At 54.2% G+C, this 17150-nt stretch overlaps 2 protein-coding genes across 9 annotated transcripts in view; one reads left to right on the top strand and one right to left on the bottom strand.

Moving 5' to 3' along the window:
- Nucleotides 1-5243, top strand: part of PITPNM2 (phosphatidylinositol transfer protein membrane associated 2) — a 307066-nt gene extending 301823 nt beyond the window's left edge. For 6 of the 7 annotated variants that reach the window (XM_036760339.1, XM_036760373.1, XM_036760364.1 and 3 more), the window contains 2 exons: nt 546-674; nt 1309-5243. In XM_036760339.1, the coding sequence (XP_036616234.1) occupies nt 546-674; nt 1309-1632 (453 nt within the window). In that variant the 3' untranslated portion in view covers nt 1633-5243. The remainder of the gene's footprint in view (nt 1-545; nt 675-1308) is intronic. The other variant, XM_036760320.1, reaches the window with a different exon arrangement.
- Nucleotides 5244-5619: 376 nt separating this feature from the next.
- Nucleotides 5620-15192, bottom strand: ARL6IP4 (ADP ribosylation factor like GTPase 6 interacting protein 4). Of its 2 annotated transcripts, none has more exons than XM_036742130.1 (6): nt 15005-15192; nt 11813-12003; nt 9962-10255; nt 7711-7828; nt 6317-6386; nt 5620-6229 (listed from the first exon to the last, which is right to left on the bottom strand). In XM_036742130.1, exons 2-6 carry the CDS (start codon nt 11991-11993, stop codon nt 6173-6175), a joined length of 720 nt encoding a protein of 239 aa, XP_036598025.1. In that variant the 5' UTR covers nt 11994-12003; nt 15005-15192; the 3' UTR covers nt 5620-6172. The 2 variants fall into 2 exon arrangements, with proteins under 2 accessions (XP_036598025.1, XP_036598024.1); XM_036742129.1 differs by lacking the exon at nt 15005-15192 and adding an exon at nt 12976-13218.
- Between the last annotated feature and the right edge of the window lie 1958 nt (nt 15193-17150).

Here is a 17150-nt window from a genome sequence, read left to right as displayed (position 1 = left end):
GGTCTGGGTATCCCCAACCAACCCAGTCTTTCTAGGGTCCTTGGGACCAACAACGGCCTTGTCAGTCACCGCGCTGTGGCAGCTAGGGGGCGCCATAGTGCACAGAGCGCTGGGCCTGGAGTCTGTAAGACCTGAGTTCAAATCCAACCTCAGATACTTCCTAGCGGTGTGACCTTGGGCAAGTCACTTAATCTTTGTCTGCCTCAGTTTCCTCAACTATAAAAAAGGAATAAAGGCACCTACCTGCCTGGTGAGGAAAGTGCTTACCACATAGTAGGCTCTATACAGGTGCTGTTACCGTTACCACCATCATCATGGACCCACAGATTTGGAAGCGACATTAGAGGCCAGCTCATCCAACCCCCTCATTTTACAGACGGGGAAACTGAGTCCCAGAAAAGTGAAATGGCTGCGCCTGGGTTTCCCAGCCTATTTCAGACAAGACAGAGGCCCTCGTCCCGAGTCCCTCTGCCTGGCAGTCCGGGGGCGCCCAGGAGCACCGTCTCACCAGCCACTCTGAGCATGCTCTGTCCCTGTCTCCCCAGCTCCACATGCGGGTGCACGCTGCCTACGGCTCCACCAAGGACATCTCCGTCTACAGCTCCATAAGCCTGTCCCCCATGCAGATCTACATCGTTGGCCGTCCCACCAAGAAACTGCAGCACCAGTGCCAGGTACGGGAGCCGTCCTCCTGCGCGGTCCTCCCTCTCCCCCTCCATCCACTCTGATGCTAGGTGCAGCCCTGTCTGGCGTGGGATGCTCCAGGCTCCCACCTGTATCGAGAGCCATGACTCTGAGGCTGCTCTTACCCAGACCGCCGGTACTCAGGCCAGGCTCACAATTACCCAGCATTCCCTCCCAGAGCTGGGGTGGTAGGGAGCTCCAGATAGAGGATCCTGACACAGGGATGTGGAACTTGCAGCCTCGAGGCCACATGTGGCCCTCTAGGTCCTCAAGTGTGGCCCTCTTACTGAATCCAGACTTCACAGAATTTGGTCAAAGGGCTACCCTTGAGGACCTAGAGGGCCATATGTGGCCTTGAGGCCACAGGTTCCCCACCCCTGTCCTGGTGACTCTGGCCTGCGATGTGGGGCAAGTCATTCTATTTCCCTGGGCCTGAGCTTCCTTCTCTATAAAACAGGAGGGTTTGGGGAGAAACACTGAGAGTTAGACCCAGTGACCCCTGAGGTCCATCCCAGTTCTAAATCAGTGACCAGCTGCACTGCAGACCTGCAGGACTGTGACCACCCAGGCCAGCCAGGGCTGGGCATCGCTGACCCTTTCCTCTGTTCCCCTCCCTCACCCCAGTTCATCACCGAAGGTTACGCTGCCCACCTTGCTCAGCTCAAGTACAACCACCGAGCCCGGCCAGCCAAGAACAGCACCCGGATGGCTCTGCGGAAAGGCAGCTTCGGCCTGCCGGGCCAAGGTGACTTCCTCCGCAAACGGAACCACCTCTTGCGGACCATCTCCTCCCAGCCCGCCGGGCCTAGCCACAAGCACGAGCGGACGCAAAGCCAGTCGGACAGCGAGCGGGAACGCGAGCGGGAGCGGGGTCAGCGGAGCATGAGCGTGGCCACCGGCTGCTGGGGCCGCCGGCCAGAGGTGGGGGCCCCCCCAGGGCCCAAGTAGAGGTGCCTGCCTCCCCCGCGCCACTCCCAGTAGCCGACCCTGGAGCGGCCCCAGTGCGGGAGGTGTCACCATGGTGCTAGGAGGCGAGGGGGACAGAGCCAGCAGGCTGTGGGTCCTGGGCAGGTGCCAGCCTGCAAGAGGACTAAGAGGCCGGAGCTGAAGATCGCAGGCCCCTCCTCGGGGCAGTCTTGGCTCAGGCCTCGGGCATTTTGCTGCTTCTGCCACAGACAAGCACAGGACATGGCCTGTCTCTGTTCCCAGGGATGGGGGACACCAAGCGGTGACTCCGGTCCCCTTCGACCCGGGGGGCTTTCCTGACAGCCCCCCACAGAGAGGCCCAGCCAGCCTCCTCTAACCACACCTTGCCCAAGAAGCAGGGCCTGCCCCTGACCTGCGGGGAGAATGGGTGCCCCTAACCTGCTGCCTTGAAGGTGGGAGGTGGGGACACCGTCCCCCAGACTTTTCAGTGGGGCTCTGTTCCTGACGTTTTGGAGCTTTGGGTCTTTGGTTCTCTCAGCAGCTGGCAGCATCCTGCATCTGCCAACAAATGCAGGGAAATCACCCCCTCCCCCACCCCCACTGCCGGGGGAGCCCCTGAGAAGAGCCCCTCCAACCTGCTGCTCTCTGCCCCGCCCCCACCGCCATGTATAGTCTCACCAAAGCCCCGCAACTCATTCACCCCAAGCACTGGAGATGACCCAGCTATGTGCATTCTCTGTAATCCGGGTGCAGGGTTGGAGGCGTCCCCCCTCCCCCACCCCCAGCCCCCTTCGCCCTGAGTTCTCTCCAGACACAGTAGCAGCTCCCCGGGAGTCCGACCTGCTTCTTTTAACTCCTCACTCAACTGTAAAACCTCATCGTTTTTGCACTGATGATCTTTAGGATGGAGACCTGTTACCATCTCATGTGGCTACACATCGCTGTTGGTAGTGCATGACCATTAAATATTTGCTGATCCGGGGTAGAGTTCTGTGCAGCTTTGTTTGGGTTTGTTGCTTTGGGGTTTGTTTTTTTTTTTTTGGTTTTGTTTTTTGGACAGTAAGGAGACCCAAATGTATACCAAGTCTGTTGTACAAAGTTTAAGGAAAAGGCCATATCTTTATTTCTGCAGCTCTTCCTGTCACCAAGGGCCCGGGCCAGGCACCAGGTCACCCCCCGCCCCCCAGCTCCTCCCTCTCCTCTGCCCACCTGGCCTCCTCCAGCTCTCTGCAGCTCATTTCTCTCTGACCAGCAGGGAAGAGGGCGGGGGAGCCTCTTGGGTCCAGACCAGCCATGAGCCTGGCATCTCTTGCTCAGGGCGCCTGCCCCGAGCAGCAGGCCAGGGTCTGGGCACCTGAGGCCCCCAACGCCCACCTCCAGGCCAGAGAGCGGAGAGCTTGGGGATGGGGGTGCTGGGAAGAGAGCAGCCGGACACAGGTTTTCCTCTCTCTGAAACCAGATTATTGGCCAAGCCCCCACTTTCCACACTGTTGCTGCTGCTGCTGCTGCCTACTGCAGTGAATTATATTTCTATTCCTTTCTACGTCAGTGATTTGATTTCTAAAAGGGTTGGGTTGTTTGGTCTTTTTTCTTTTTTAAAGAAGAAAACTTGGCTGCTTTTGGTTTTCTTAACTCTTTCAATACCAAGGGCAGCCCTCTCTGCTTTGTGAAAACCTAGCACTGTGAAAGCAGCCTGCTTTGGGGGGCTCTGGGCCTTGCCACTGTCTCCCAGGCCTAGAGATGCCCTGTCTCCTGGTGATTGGAGCCTCACTCCAAAGGATTTCCTCCTATTACTTCCAAACTCTCACTCAATTTCTACTCTCTCAACGGGGCTTTAGGGGCAGGTGGGAGGGGCACATACAGATTTTTAAAACACAAACTGTTTTGAAGCGAAAATTGGGACTGTCAGGTCCCAGCCGCTGACCAACCACCCCTGCAGCACCTTTGCCAGTTTCTACTAATGAAATCGGACCTCCCCTTTCTAACTAATCAACTTTTTCGACGTGTTGCCTTGATCTCATCTCCACCAGACTACTGGCACCCATGTGGATTCTTCTCAAGCTTTGCCATTTATGCCAGTAGCCAACAGAGAAGGCCACCTTTGGCTGGAGGAGCTGACCAAGCTGAGAACCAGGTTCTTGGGAAGAAATTAATTTAACATCTGGATATGGCCTTTGTCCAGTGCCCAGCCGCTGACTGGGGCTGGCTGGTCCTTTCTGTACATTTTGTCTGGGAGGGGCGGGGGGAGGGTATGAAAAGATGTGGACATTTTCTCTTGTGTAGATATTGTAAAGAGGAAAAAAAGTATCTTGTAAATGTTCAGAAAAGTGGTATATACAGAGTGAAAGTTATTTATTTTGTGTAGGGAAAATGTCTGGAGGAAAGAGAACCTTCAGGGCTTATTAACATTTAAGATGTAGCTTCCTTTTGTTGTTTCAAGCGTTCTGTACAAAGCACTTGTTTTATGGACCAAGTCCAATGTTACCTGTCTCTGAAGAAGGCAATATCTAACTCGCCCCCCTCACCACCGCCAACTCCCCCTCAGCCTGACAATCACAGCCTTGGGGAGGAGGGGACACACACACATGCCCCCTGCTCTGCTCCTCCCTCAGAACGTTTCCAATTGTTCGGGGGGGGGGGAGGAATCCTCCTTGAGCCAAGGCTCAGACCCTGATTGCAATAACGGAGGCCAGAGGAGACCGCCATGAGCCTGCGCCAGCTCTCGACTGGCCCCTCTCCTCCTGACTAAGCCACAGCCATTGCTCCCGAGGCTGTACCTTCTGCCATCAGCTCTGCTGCAAACTCAGCCTTGAAGGCTGCCCCCGTCCCCACCCACCTACGCCAAGGACAAGAGCAATAGCACCAGCCTCCATCTGTCTCGGCCTCACTGGGCTAAATCCTGTTTTCCCTGCACAGCAATTTGTCCAGTGTGAATGCACAGGCCGGAACCAGGCCCCTCCGTGGCGGAAGGAGAGATGAGCAAACGTTTGTCAGTGTTTTCCCACCGGAATTAGGGAGCCCTCCCTTCTTCCTTTCCGTATCACTTTCGATTCCATGAGGTATATTTGCTGTTGATAAAGCTTTTTTTTTTTTTTTTTTGGAAACACTGATTTTTTAAATACCAAAAAAAAATGTTTACAGCATCAGAAAACAACCAGTCATAACCAAAAACCCTACTAAGTACCACATCTTCCCCGGGCAGGGAAGCAGCCCCTTCCCACACCAACCATCAAGTAACTGCACCTCCGCTCACTGTCCAAGCATATGTAGAAGCCTTACTCCCCTTCTCTTCTCCTTCCTTGTGGGACACCTCATTCCCAAGTGTCAATTTGATATTCAATCATCTCCATCCCATTTTATTTATAACGAAGCGTTTCTTAGGGATGCAGCTAAAACACACGACTCCTTCCAGGCCCACCCCCTTGGGGGCACCCCTGGCTCAGAAGCCAGTCGGCCACATCCCAGTTTCATCTCTTCGATTCCGTCTGTGTGTCGGCATCTTTTGGCTCGTATGTGAGAGACCATCCACTTATTTCTCCTTGCTGTCTGTCAGTGCATTGTTTGATGCCTGGGTGTGTATACTCTGTACGCAATATCACTGTATGTTACATGAATAAAGGGAAGGCTTCTTTCCTGAGTCTCTTTACTGGTACGTTGGACAGCAACCCAAGAATTAGGGAACCAGGTCAGCCAGTAGGCTGTCCTATCCTGTCCCATTCCTACGGCCCTCACTCCTGAGCAAGGACAAAGTGTAGACAGACCTGCGGAGGTGCCTGCCGGAGAGCAAAGTGAACAAAAAGCAGGCACCCCCAGCCCAAGGCGCTAGTACTGCTAATGGCTCTGCCCCTCAATGTCTCTGCCTGTGAATCCTGAGGCACTCCAACCCAAATACACAGATTCCGCCCCCTCCGTGGGTTCTTTCCCAAATATCTTTTATCTGACCAATGACAAAGATCTTCAGCATTAGAACTTGCCCAACCCTCCTAGCAAACAGACCAGACACAAGCCTGAGGCTGGGTTGGGCTTTATTGTCAGGAGAACCCCTTGGGGGGAAACAGAAGGGACAAGAGTTGGCTTCATGCAACCAAGGCACCACCAAGCCAGGGGGCCCTTGCCCTTTCCCCTGCCCCTTCTAGAAAAGCCCAGCCTCCAAGGCCTGGCTGCCACTTGCCATTCCTTGGGTGGCAGCTTCTTAGGCCTAAGTCTGGGGGCAAGGACAGCCAGGCCTGGTCAGATGACCCTATGCTCCCCCACCAGGAGGGAGAAGAGGACAATGAGAATGCAGACGCAGTCCAGCTCCTGGAGGGATGGTGGGCATCAACATGCATTTCTTGCTTGGGCCAGTTCGAGCTCATAAACCCTCTCCCCACACTGGCCTAGGCAGCTGTTCTCAGATAGTGGGTAGAGTAGCGATAATGCCCAGCATCTTCAAGCTGGAACCATTCCCCTCATCTGGGTGAACCAGCGGTACCCTCCCAGGGAGCCCCCCAAGTCTATGGAGACCAGCAGTCTGGGGGTAGGCAGGGGACCAGGAGGCTGAAGGAAGGAGGCTGTGGGGGTCTTACTGCAACAGACCTGCTCGAAGCTGGAAGGTCAGCCCATCACCCCTCGTGGCTTGCTGGAGGAAGGAAACAGGCAGATAAGAGATGGAACCCTTGAAGTGGGTAAGGGCTGGGCACTGGGGAGCTGGGGGGAGAGCTACTACCTTGTTAATCTCCTTGTGTCTCTCTTTGGTTACAATTTCTTCCAGAACTTCGCCATCTCCCTTAATGAGTCTAGAAGAGAAGAACAGGTCAAGTGAGTGGGTAACCCTGGGCTGGGGGCACTTAGGACAGGGGTCGATGGAAGGGCAGACAGGAAGCCTCTCCCCCAGAGGGACCAGGGCCTCAGGAAAGGGTGTGAATCAAAGGATCCAGGCCACATCTAGTCTAATCCATGCACAAAAGGAATCCCAGCTTTCTCATGAAGACTCCCCTCTGTGAGAGCGACCACCTGCCATGGCAGCCCACCCCACTCTGGGAAGGTGTTCCTGACAGAGCCTCAGTGGGCCTCCTTGTACCTTTCCGCTAGACTAAAGCGGCAGGGAGGGAACCTCCCAGGGCACACAAGGTCTTCCTTCCTTCCTGCTAAATAGAAGGCAGGTGGCAAGCCCAGATCCATGGCTGGCTGGGGTGGGGAAGGGATTCTGAAATGATCTGGATCAAATGGCAAAAGCTCCCAGCCAAATGCCCACCTCTGAACATGACCTCACTCACATCAAGGGGCTTCCCATGGTATGTCCTATCCACCACTGCCTCCCCTCTCCCACCCTCAAAGGCACTCATCTCTCCAAGGGGCAAGACTGGGGAGAAGGAGCCTGCTGTCATGGGACGGGCAGATGGAGTATTAGGTTTGGAGAAGGGAAACCTGGGGGTCCACACCCACATTTACCAGCCTGTGACCCTGGGCAAGTAGCGTATTCAAGTATCCAGACAGTGAGGCAGGATTGGACCCTGACATCCCAGCAGGGGAGGAGGGAGGGAACAGAACTAAAAGGGGCTTTCCAGGACCCCCTCTCCCACCCCTCCGGCCCAACCACACCTCATTTTGTCAGTCTGGAAACTGAGACCACATCATCTGACCTGAGAGGTCAGACCAATCACCCAAAACCACCCTGAGTTTACAGCAAAGCCAGCTTGAGCCCAGGTCCTTGGTCCACCTCCAAGTCCAGAATCAGGTCTGTGCCCCTTGTATGGGCTCAAGCAGCAGGTGCCAGCCCAGGAAGGGGCCTCGGGCCAGGGCCTGCCTAGAGAATCTGAGGTTATGAGGGGAGTCACCCAGCCACTGCCTGCCTTCTCAGCTACAGCCACAGCATGGATGGGTAAACCAAAGGTTATTTCAAGGAGTGACAGCAGATCTCTACTGCCCTTGCTGCCATCTGGAATAAGCGGAGACTCATTCATGGAGACTCACACGGGTTTTAAGATGCTGGGGGAGGAGCGACAGGCCCTGGGAGAGGTGGGAAATGGGTGGGAATGGCCCTGTTCCTTTCCACCCCCAAAACTGGCTGGGGGACTCCAGCTCCTGGGGGCTTCTTCCCTGCCCCTGAAATGCCCCTACCTCGTACGACCTGTCTCAGGGTCCACCACCTTGCGGATGATGCTCTGCCGGGCATCCCACTCCTCTTTGGTCATTGGCTTCATGGCCTGGATACGGGACTTCTGCTCATCTGTCAGTACTAAGCCCCAGTACCCAAAAAGAGCAGGGGTCAGTGCCAGCTAGATAAGGCCTTCCCCAACCTTCCCAGGAAGACAGAGCCCTGGATTTGGGGTCAGTGGACTAGACATCTGAGGAACCCCACCTGGGAGAGAAAGGGAGGGTACGTGCCTCACGGACAGTGGGTGAACACGTGCCCTTCCCTCAGGAAAGGGCAAGGGACGAGTCTTGCGTCTACAGTGACTCCGACCTGGAAGGTCCTGGGCCATTTGATTCACGGGGCCCAAGCGGAAGGGGGAAGGGAATATACAATTATTAAGGACCGACTGTATACCAGACACTATGCTAAGGGCTTTACAAAATTCTCTCACATCCCAGGGCCTGGGGAATGGAACTCTGAGGCTGAGGCCAGTTTATCCTGCCTGGTTTGGCATCAGATGAGGAGTCAAGACTCCCCTGGGGACTCTGGGCCGTCACCCCAACTCTGAAACCCTGAGGTTCTTCAACTTTCAAAGTCAATTCAAGGTTCTCTGCAGAGAACAAAAAGGGGGCTTTTGGTGCAAGAGAATTTATCATCTTGTCGGATTCAGGTTCAGGAAGGACTTTTTCTTGTTCTCTGTCACTTGGGGATGGCTCTGGCATCAGGAAGGAGGTGGGATTTATATGGAAATGAAGATGATGTAACAACAAAATTTTAAAAATTTTAAATTATGGAAGGCCTTTGCCCAGCGAAGTGTAAACAGAACCAAGAAAACAATACACATAATTACGACAGCGGAGGTGGGAAACACAAAATCAACCAGAAACCAAATGGGGGGTGATTATAACCACCAAGTTTGGCCCCGGAGAAGGCAGGAGAAAATGTAGCCTTTGCACAAGTCAGGGACTGATCGAAGGAAAAGGAAAAGGACCTCTGCGTACGAAAAGATTCAGAGCAGCTCGTTTTGTGGTGGCAAAGAACCGCAAAGTGAGGGGAGGCCCGTCAGCTGGGGAGCGGCTGAACAAGCGGCGGTGATGGTTGTGATGGAATGTTACTGTACCGCAAGAAATGATGAAGGGGATGGTTTCAGAAAAACCTGGGAAGAATCATATGGACTGATGCAAAGCTAAGTGTGCAGAACCAGCTCATTTTATACAGTAACCACAACATTGTAATGAGGATCAACCATGAAAGAGTGAACTAATCTGACCAAGCCAATGATCCAAGACAGCTCCAAAGGACTTGGGAGGAAAATGCCACCAGCCTCCAGAGAGGCGATGATGAACGGCTGACGGACTCTGAGGACAGGCTGAAGTATAATTTCTACACTTTATTTTTCTTTTTTTTTTTTTTGCTAATATGGAAATGTTTTGCATGATTTCATATGTATAACTGGAAAATAAAGTCCAAATGGATTCACGATTTAGACATAAAGGCTGATGCTATAAGCAATCTGGGAGAGCAAGGAATACTTTACCTGTCAGCTTTATGGAGAATGGAAGAATTTATGACCAAACACGAGATAGAGAGTGTTATGAAATGCAAAATGGGTAATTTTGATTATATTAAATTAAAAAGTTTTTGTACAAACAAAGTCAATGCAACCAAGACTAGGAGGGAAGCAGAAAACTGGGAAAGAATTTTTACAACCAGTGTCTCTGATAAACGTCACATACGTAATTGATACCCTATTACCTGCCTTCTCACTGTGTGGGGGAGGGCCTGGAAGGAGGGAGGAACTTTGGAATTCAAAGAAGTTTTTTAAATGTTAAAAATAAATAATAAATTTGAAAAGAAAAAAGTAGTGGGGACGCGGGGGGCGGCGGCACTGGGGGGGTATTCCTGGATAAGGAAACTCCCTCTAACAAAGTCGGTTGTCACATTCTCGGCCCCAAGCCTGGGTCACTGAGAGGTTTAAGTGACTTGCCCAGGGCCACACAGCCAGGACGGATCAGAGGCAGAAGCTTCCTGGATCTGGATCAAATGAGAGCCTGCCTGTAAAAAGCACTTTGCAAACAAACACCACGTAAATATTAGCTACTCTTCTTCCTGGCTCCTTGGGGCACCTGATGGACGTGGCTTGCACAAGCTTGGAGGTTCACCAGCACTCCCTCCGTGCTTCCCAGGACAAGCTGAGCCCCTAGTCGGACCTGGACCACCCCCACCCGCCCTTACCTGGGCCACTCTCCACCAGGGGTTCTTTCCGCCACTGGTCCAGTGAGGGGCCCGGCATCTCCTCCACCACCTTGACCTTGGCTGCCTTCTCCTTCTTCTTCTTCTTCCTTTTCTTCTTCAGCTTCTTCTTTGCCTTCTTCTTGGAGCTCTTCTTGTCCTTACGCTTCCCGTGCTTCTTCCTGCCCCCACTGGAGGCCCCCGAGGAAGAGGAGGAGGAGGAAGAAGAGGTGGAGGAGGAGGAGGAAGAGGAGGACCTGGGCCGCCTTCTCTTCCGGGCTTTGTCCCTGCTTCTCTCTGCATGTAAGGAGAGGGGCCAATGAAGGAGCCTCCTCAGAGCCCCTGGGAGCCCATGGCATGGAGGCCCAGCTTGAGGAGAAATGGCCTGAGTGGGGTCCACCTTCCCCCTGCAGAAGCAGCTAGACCTGTGTGGGTGCCCTGTAATGCCAATCACGGCCCCCAAGAGAGCACCGCAGGTCTTCCTCTTGTCTTCCTCCTGCTTCCCTTCTTTCTTCCCTCTTTTCTTCCTTCCTTCCTCCCCTCCCTTCCTGCCTCTTTCTTTCTTCTGTCCCTTTCTTCTTTCTCTCCCTTCCTGCCTCCTTCTTCCTTCTCTCCCTCTTTTCTTCCCTCCTTCCATCCTTTCTCCTTTCTTCCTCCCCTCCCTCCTTCCCTTCTTCTTTCCCTCCCTCCCTTCATCCCCTCCTTCCCTTCTTTTGCCCTTCCTCCTTTCTTCCTCCCTCCCTCCCTTTTTCCCTCTCTTCCTCCCTCCCTCCTTTCCTTCCTTCAAACAGGGTGGGCTCTCCCTACCCCCACACCCCGCCTGCCCAAACTTCTCACAAGCCTAAAGGACGCCACATTCCACCACTGGAAAGTGGGCCGGGGGATGCCAACCCACATCACCAAGAACCAGGAGCTGGGCAGCAGAGGAGAGCATCCGAATCTGCCTAAACAGACCCTCTCTCCCTGGAGTTTTTCAGGTTAAAATGTTACCCTTGATCCCCTGACCACTACAGAGGCCAGTTCCAATGACCTGCATGTTGAATGGTGATCCTGCTTCTCTGATTGCTCTCCTGACACTGAGCTGTGAGAGGCAACAGCAGCTGCCGTAGGAGGAAGATGCCTAGAGGCCAAGTCTGAGGCCCTGAGTTCCAGGCTCACCTCTGCCAGGCGGTACCTGTGACTCTGTGGGGCTCAGTTTCCTTATCTCATTTGCTATCTCCTTATCAAAGAGGGAGCTGGCTTCCATGGCCTCCAAGGCCCTCCCAGCTCCAAGTCTACACTCCTACAATCTCTCTGGACCTTGGCTCTCCTTCTGTAATAGGAGGGGATCAGACTAAGTGATGCCTAAGGCCCCTGCCAGCCCAGTCTAGAAGCCCACAGCCATGGCACTTAGCTGGGCACCTAAGAAGAGAGAGAGCAGCTGCAGACTGGTCCCCCAGCCCTGCTTCCCACATGGGTTAACCCAGGGCCAGGAGGACCCCCCTTTGATCCCCAGAAGGCATGGGGCACCTACAATCCAGCCCAAGAGGCCTCTTCTTAGGGTCCCTCATGCATACCTTTCACCTCCCACCTCCAAGCCTTTACACAGGCTGTCTGCAGAGCCCTCCCCACATATGTCTCTCAGAACCTTTGCCTTCCTTCCAGTCTCACTCAGATGCCCTCTCCCCCAGGAAGCCTTCCCTGCTCCTGCCCACCCCCCCCTTTCCCACCTTGCTTCTCCTTACATCATACTTCCTTGTAAAACTCCAGCAGAATATAAGCTCCCTGGGGGCAGGGCATCCCTAGCACCCCACTCTGGGCCCTGTATTCAGGGAGAGCCCAAGAAGACCCTGGGCTCTGGCTCCTCCGCCTCACCTTCCCCATTGGCGGCCATGCTGCTCCGAGGGCCCTGAGAGCCTGAGGCAGATGGGCTCCTTCCACTGTCCTTACTGCTCTTCCTCCTGCTCCTCCTCCTCCTCTCCCCCTGCTCCGGCGGCCCACGGGAGCCACTGCGGCTGCGGCTCCTGGAGCGCTTGTGGGACCGGCCGTGGGCCATGCTTGCGACGCTGGAAAGGAAAAGGACCACGTCAGATCCCGGGGCGCAGATGGCACATCCCCCATACCTGGAGAAAACGGAAGCCCCATCCCACAATTAATCAGTGTCAGGGGCACCAGAGGAAAGAGGCCCTGGGTTCAAATCCTGTCTCTTGACATTCAATGTGCTACGTGACCTGGGGGAAGACACCTCATCCCCCTGGGCTTCCTCCCCCATAACATAAGAGGGCCAGACTAAGTGGCCTGGGGCCCCTTCCAGCCTCCATGGCGGTCATGATTCAGACTGCAGAGCCTCCCACCCAGCACTGGGGGGCTGAGGAGGAGACTGCGTCCACAACCTTTGCAGCTGATTAGGTATTGGGGGGCCAGAGGCTGGAGAATGAGCCCAAGGGGATGAACCCGAGGGCAGGCGCCCTCGAGAAAAAGGGAGGCTTAGGGAGGGAGGAAGGGGGAATCTAAAACAACCCGAGGAAGGTGTTCTGGCACTAGTGGCTGGAGCTCAGAACCCAGAGAAGGGGAGGATGCCCCGCTGTAAGGGTCCCTTGGGGAGAGAGGGTCCAAGAGAAGAGAGGAGAGGAGCAGGCCAGAGCCACAAGGGGAGAAGAATCCCCCTGCGCTCAAAGGTCACATCTCACTGGGGCCCCAAGGGCAGGTCGCCAGCCCGGACTGGGACCCCAAGAAGGAGACCAACAAAGACAGCAGTGGGACAGAGCCCTGCTGGGCTGGGAGGAGGCTGATGGGCTCGAAGCTGGTGGGAGACGGAGGAGGATGAGGACAGAGAAAGGCCACACAAGGCAGATGAAGAAGGAAATACAGCTTAGCAGTGAAGGGGAGATGAGAGAGATGAGTGGGAGGGATGAATAAAAGAATCAAAAGCATTTGTTAAGCACCTACTGAATGCCAGGCACCAGGGCTACAAATAGAAAGGGAAAGCAGGCCTTGCCCTCCAGGAGCTTATATTCTAACAGGGACACACAGCATACCTACGGAAGCAGTGGCCTGGGGAGGGGGCCATGGGGATGGTGAACGGACCCAAACACAGTCATTGCCTTTTCCAGAAACAAGAGGCAGAGGGAGAGAGGCTGGACTTATCAGCGCCCTTGGCTCCGAGAGTGAGGAGGGTGAGACAGGCCAGCAGGATCAAGGGAAGGATGGTTCACACCCGAGCACTTTGCAGGCAGGCAGGGAGGAAGGACCGTGAGGAGAGGACCCAACCCAGGGCCCCGGAGACAACCGAGGGTTCTATAGGAACAAGCAAAAGGAAACTGACTATATCGGAAATAGCTATTAAATAGTCCTGAAAACAGGTTCACCGAAGCTCAGCTGCAGGGACTGGCTGGAACCCAAGGCGGGCTCAACTCGCGGGTTCTGTCTCTCTAGGCGCCCCAAGGAGCTACCCAATCCAGGAGCCCTCTTCTCATTGCTTGTGCCAAGGATGCTCCTTCCCCTCCTCCAGCCGGGGCCCTCTGAGAAGCAGCTCTCTCGCCGGCTGTTAAAGGCACCAGCTTCTCCCTCACACCTGTCTTGAGCTCCCCCGGTCTCCATATCCCCTCACGCTCAAGCTCGCCTCTCTCGCCCTCCACCCCTGCTCCCCCACCTCCTTTCTCCCCCCCTCCCCCCTCCTCTCTCTCCCCTCCCCTTTCTTCTCCTTCCCTCCTGCTCCCTTTCTTCTCTTTCCCGCCCTCCCTCCCCCTCCTCTCTCTCCCTCCCCTCCTCTCTTCTCTCTCTCTCTCTCCTCCCTCCCCCCTCACCCCCTTCTTCTTGCCCCTTCATCCCCCACCCCCCATGCAGCAGGGTGGCAAGAGAGCTGGCCTTGGTGCTCAGCCTGGCTGTGAGAGCCTGGGCAAGTGACTCCAGAGTCCCAGGCCACTCTGTCTAGCCCCAGGCTGCAGAGGAGGCACTGACTGCTCTGCCTTGGCCGGTGAGATCAGAGATCCAGGCTCCCTGTCTCCCAAAATCTTGTGCATGCTTAGATGTTGTGTTCACCCTCTCCCCAACTGTTGACAAGCATTTATTAAATGCTTACTGTATGTCAGACATAGTACTAAGCACCAGGGACACAAAGAAAGGCAGAAACAGCATCAGGTTAGCTCCATGGGGCAGGGGGAAGTTTCAATTTGTTGTCAGTATTCTCAGTACCAGGTACATAGTAGGTACTTAATAAACACTTGTAGACTACTTTGTATCCCCACTACCTGAGAGCAAGGCAAACAGTGAGTGCTTAATAAACAATTGTAAGTTGTCTTTGTATCCCCACTGCCAGCAAGGAGCCAGGTATACAGTAGGTACTTAATGAATGCTTATAGATTGTCTTGTATCCCCCACTAAGAGCCAGGCAAAGAACAGGTGCTTAATAAATGCTGGCAGATTGTCTCTGTATCCCCACTGCCTAGCCCTGTGCCTGCTATACAGTAGGTCATTAATAAATGCTCACAAATGATTGTATCCCTACTGACAAACACGGTGTTTGGCACATAGTAGGTGCTCAGTAAGTGCTTGAATTGAACTCTCTCTCCCAACTTCTTTATGGTGGCTCAGCCCAGGGAAGGAGGGGCTATTGTTACCCCAATTTTACAGGTGTAAAAATCGAGCCTCAGGGGTGGCTGGCCCGAGGTCACGCAGCCAGGAAGTGTCGGGGGTAGGATTCGAACCCAAGCTAGCCTGCAGCCGGAAGGAGAGAACACCAGAACCACAGGCCAAGACGGGGGAGGTACAGGCCACGCCCCCTCCCAATGGCGAATACTGTGGGGGAGGGGACAATGCCAAACCGGACCTCGGAGCTACCGACATCAGGAAAACTTGCAGTGGCTCCTTTAAGAGCTCCGCCCCCTTCCGGACGGGAGGGAGGGCTCTCCTAGGGCAATCGTCTGCGCAAGCGCAGCGGGCCGCCCTCCGGGAAGCTCCCTCCTCCCCCCACCCAGAGGGTCGGTGTCCCAAGGAAGACCTTCCCCCAGCGCGGCGAGGCCCGGGTTGGCCGGGCAGGCCGCGCTCCTCTCGCCCCGAAGCTCTCACCGCCTCTGGAAGAGGGCAGACCCCGGGGCTGCTCCGCTCGGCTGTCCGCGCTGCTAACGACCCATCAGGAAAAACCGCCGCCGGGGGCCCCGCGGAGCCAGCTCGAGATCTGAGGGCGGCCACGGGGAGAGTCCCTTTCTTACTTCCGGTCCTCCGAAGAACTTCCTGAGAGGGAGGGTGCCGCCGTCGAGCTGAGTTCCGGACGCCAGGGGGCGCTCGAGGGCCAGGGCCGCTCCCCAGCCCCGGGCTCGTAGCGGGGGAAGAAAGCCGACTTCCCAAGTTCCGCCGCTAGGTGGCGCAGTGGCTAGAGCCCCAACTGAAAAGACCTGACTTCTAACCCCCCCTCCCCCAGTTAGAAGCTGGATGAGCCGAGGAAAACCACTTAACCTTGTCTTGCCTCAGTTCCTACACCTATAAATAGAGCCAGTGATAGCGGTGACCTCCCAGGGCTGTTGTGAGGACCAGGCTAATATGTGTAAAGCGCTTTGCAAACCTTAAAAAGCCATGTAAATGCCAGCTGTTGTCTTATCGAAAGCTTAACCTCATGGACTGGAAGTTTGGGCTGGAATCCCCGCTCAGACTAAGCGAGTCTCCGTGAGCCTCAGTTTCCTCCTCTGTCAAACGGCACTGGTGAGAATGCCGGGGTTCACTCCTCCAGAACCCACGTGTCAGGCGCTTGGGGATGCCAGGACAAGAAGGAAACAGCCCCGCCCTGGGCTAACGTCAGAGGGCGCATCCTGCCCTCCCAAGTCTGCTGTGCCCGGGGGAGCACGCTCTGGAGACAAGGGATGCCGCCCCTTAGCGCAGGGCTTCTTCACCCGGGGTTCACGGCATGGATTTCAGGGCTTCTGTGCGCTTGGGTGGGGGGAAATATATCTTCATTTCGATCTTGTTGGTTTCCTTTGTAATCCTCCCTATTTTATTCTATGCATGTAACATGATACTGACCAAAGGTTTCACCATATGACTAAGGGGGTCCATGACACATTAGAGGTTGATAACCTCTGCATTAACGGCATTCAATGCCCTTGAGTTTGGTGCTGCTCTACCTTTCCAGTTTTATCTCCTCTCTCCCCTCAAACACCATGCTCTAGACAAACTTAAAAACTCTGCCTCCCATCATGCCTTTGTCCACACTCCTCTATGCCTGGAAGGCCCAGCCTATTCAAACCCACTTCCCAACAGCTCCTTATCCCCTGGGCTTCCACCTCCTTCCCCGGAAGGGGTGGCCATCTTCGACCTCAGACATCACAAGTACTTTGGTTTGTATCTCCCTAAAAGGCAGAAGGCAGTAGAGGGTCAAAAGCTGGCCTCGGTTCAAGTCCCATCTCTGACTCATGCTGGCTGTGTGACCTTGAGCAAATCATCTTATCTCTGCCCCCAGGCAGCTCTCTAGGATTATTTCAGAGAAGATGATCGTCTGCATTGGCAGAGGGACTTTGCTAACCTGGACGTTCCCTATCCTACACCTGTGAACTCACAGCTCTAGTTATGTCTCATCCTAAGATCCCTTCCAGCACTAGATCTTGGATCACATGAACTAGGCCAGTGGATGGCCATCATAGTTGTTGGGTGTTGTCTCCAAGACCAACTGTCTGTCCATTGTGCCCTGATTGCTCACTAATACAATGGATGGTCTCCAAACTTATTTGATGCCTAGCTCATCCCTATCAGTAACAAACTTTTAAGCTCATCCCCAATATATGCATATGTGCTCGTTAATAAATTCTATATACTTGCTACCACACTAATTGTTATAAAACCTAACCAAATAGAAATCTAAAAAGGATAAAATAAATGACGAACATGATGAATACAGAGAAGTATAGGAAGATGTCCATGAACTGACACAGAGTGAAGAAAACAGCCAAGAAAGCCATTGTTACAGTGACTACAACAATGTAAGTGGAAAGGACCTCCCCCCTCCACACACACACACATACAGAGTGAATGTTACAAGTTAAAAAGAATAAGCAGAGGCATAGGAGGGTGGAGGGACACACATGTTGCGTATTGGATATTTTTTCAGATTTTTTCAATATATTGATTAGTGGCACTCATTTTTCTTCCTCTTTTTTGGTCTTAAAAATGCTATTTATTCTCTGGGAAGGGAAGAGAGGAATACTGGGGGAAATTAAGTAGAAAA

Source organism: Trichosurus vulpecula, chromosome 1, assembly GCF_011100635.1.
Source record: "Trichosurus vulpecula isolate mTriVul1 chromosome 1, mTriVul1.pri, whole genome shotgun sequence".
Taxonomy (NCBI): Eukaryota; Metazoa; Chordata; class Mammalia; order Diprotodontia; family Phalangeridae; genus Trichosurus; species Trichosurus vulpecula.
The sequence above is the reverse complement of the archived record's forward strand: the minus strand, read 5'-3'. Positions and strand labels throughout refer to the sequence as shown.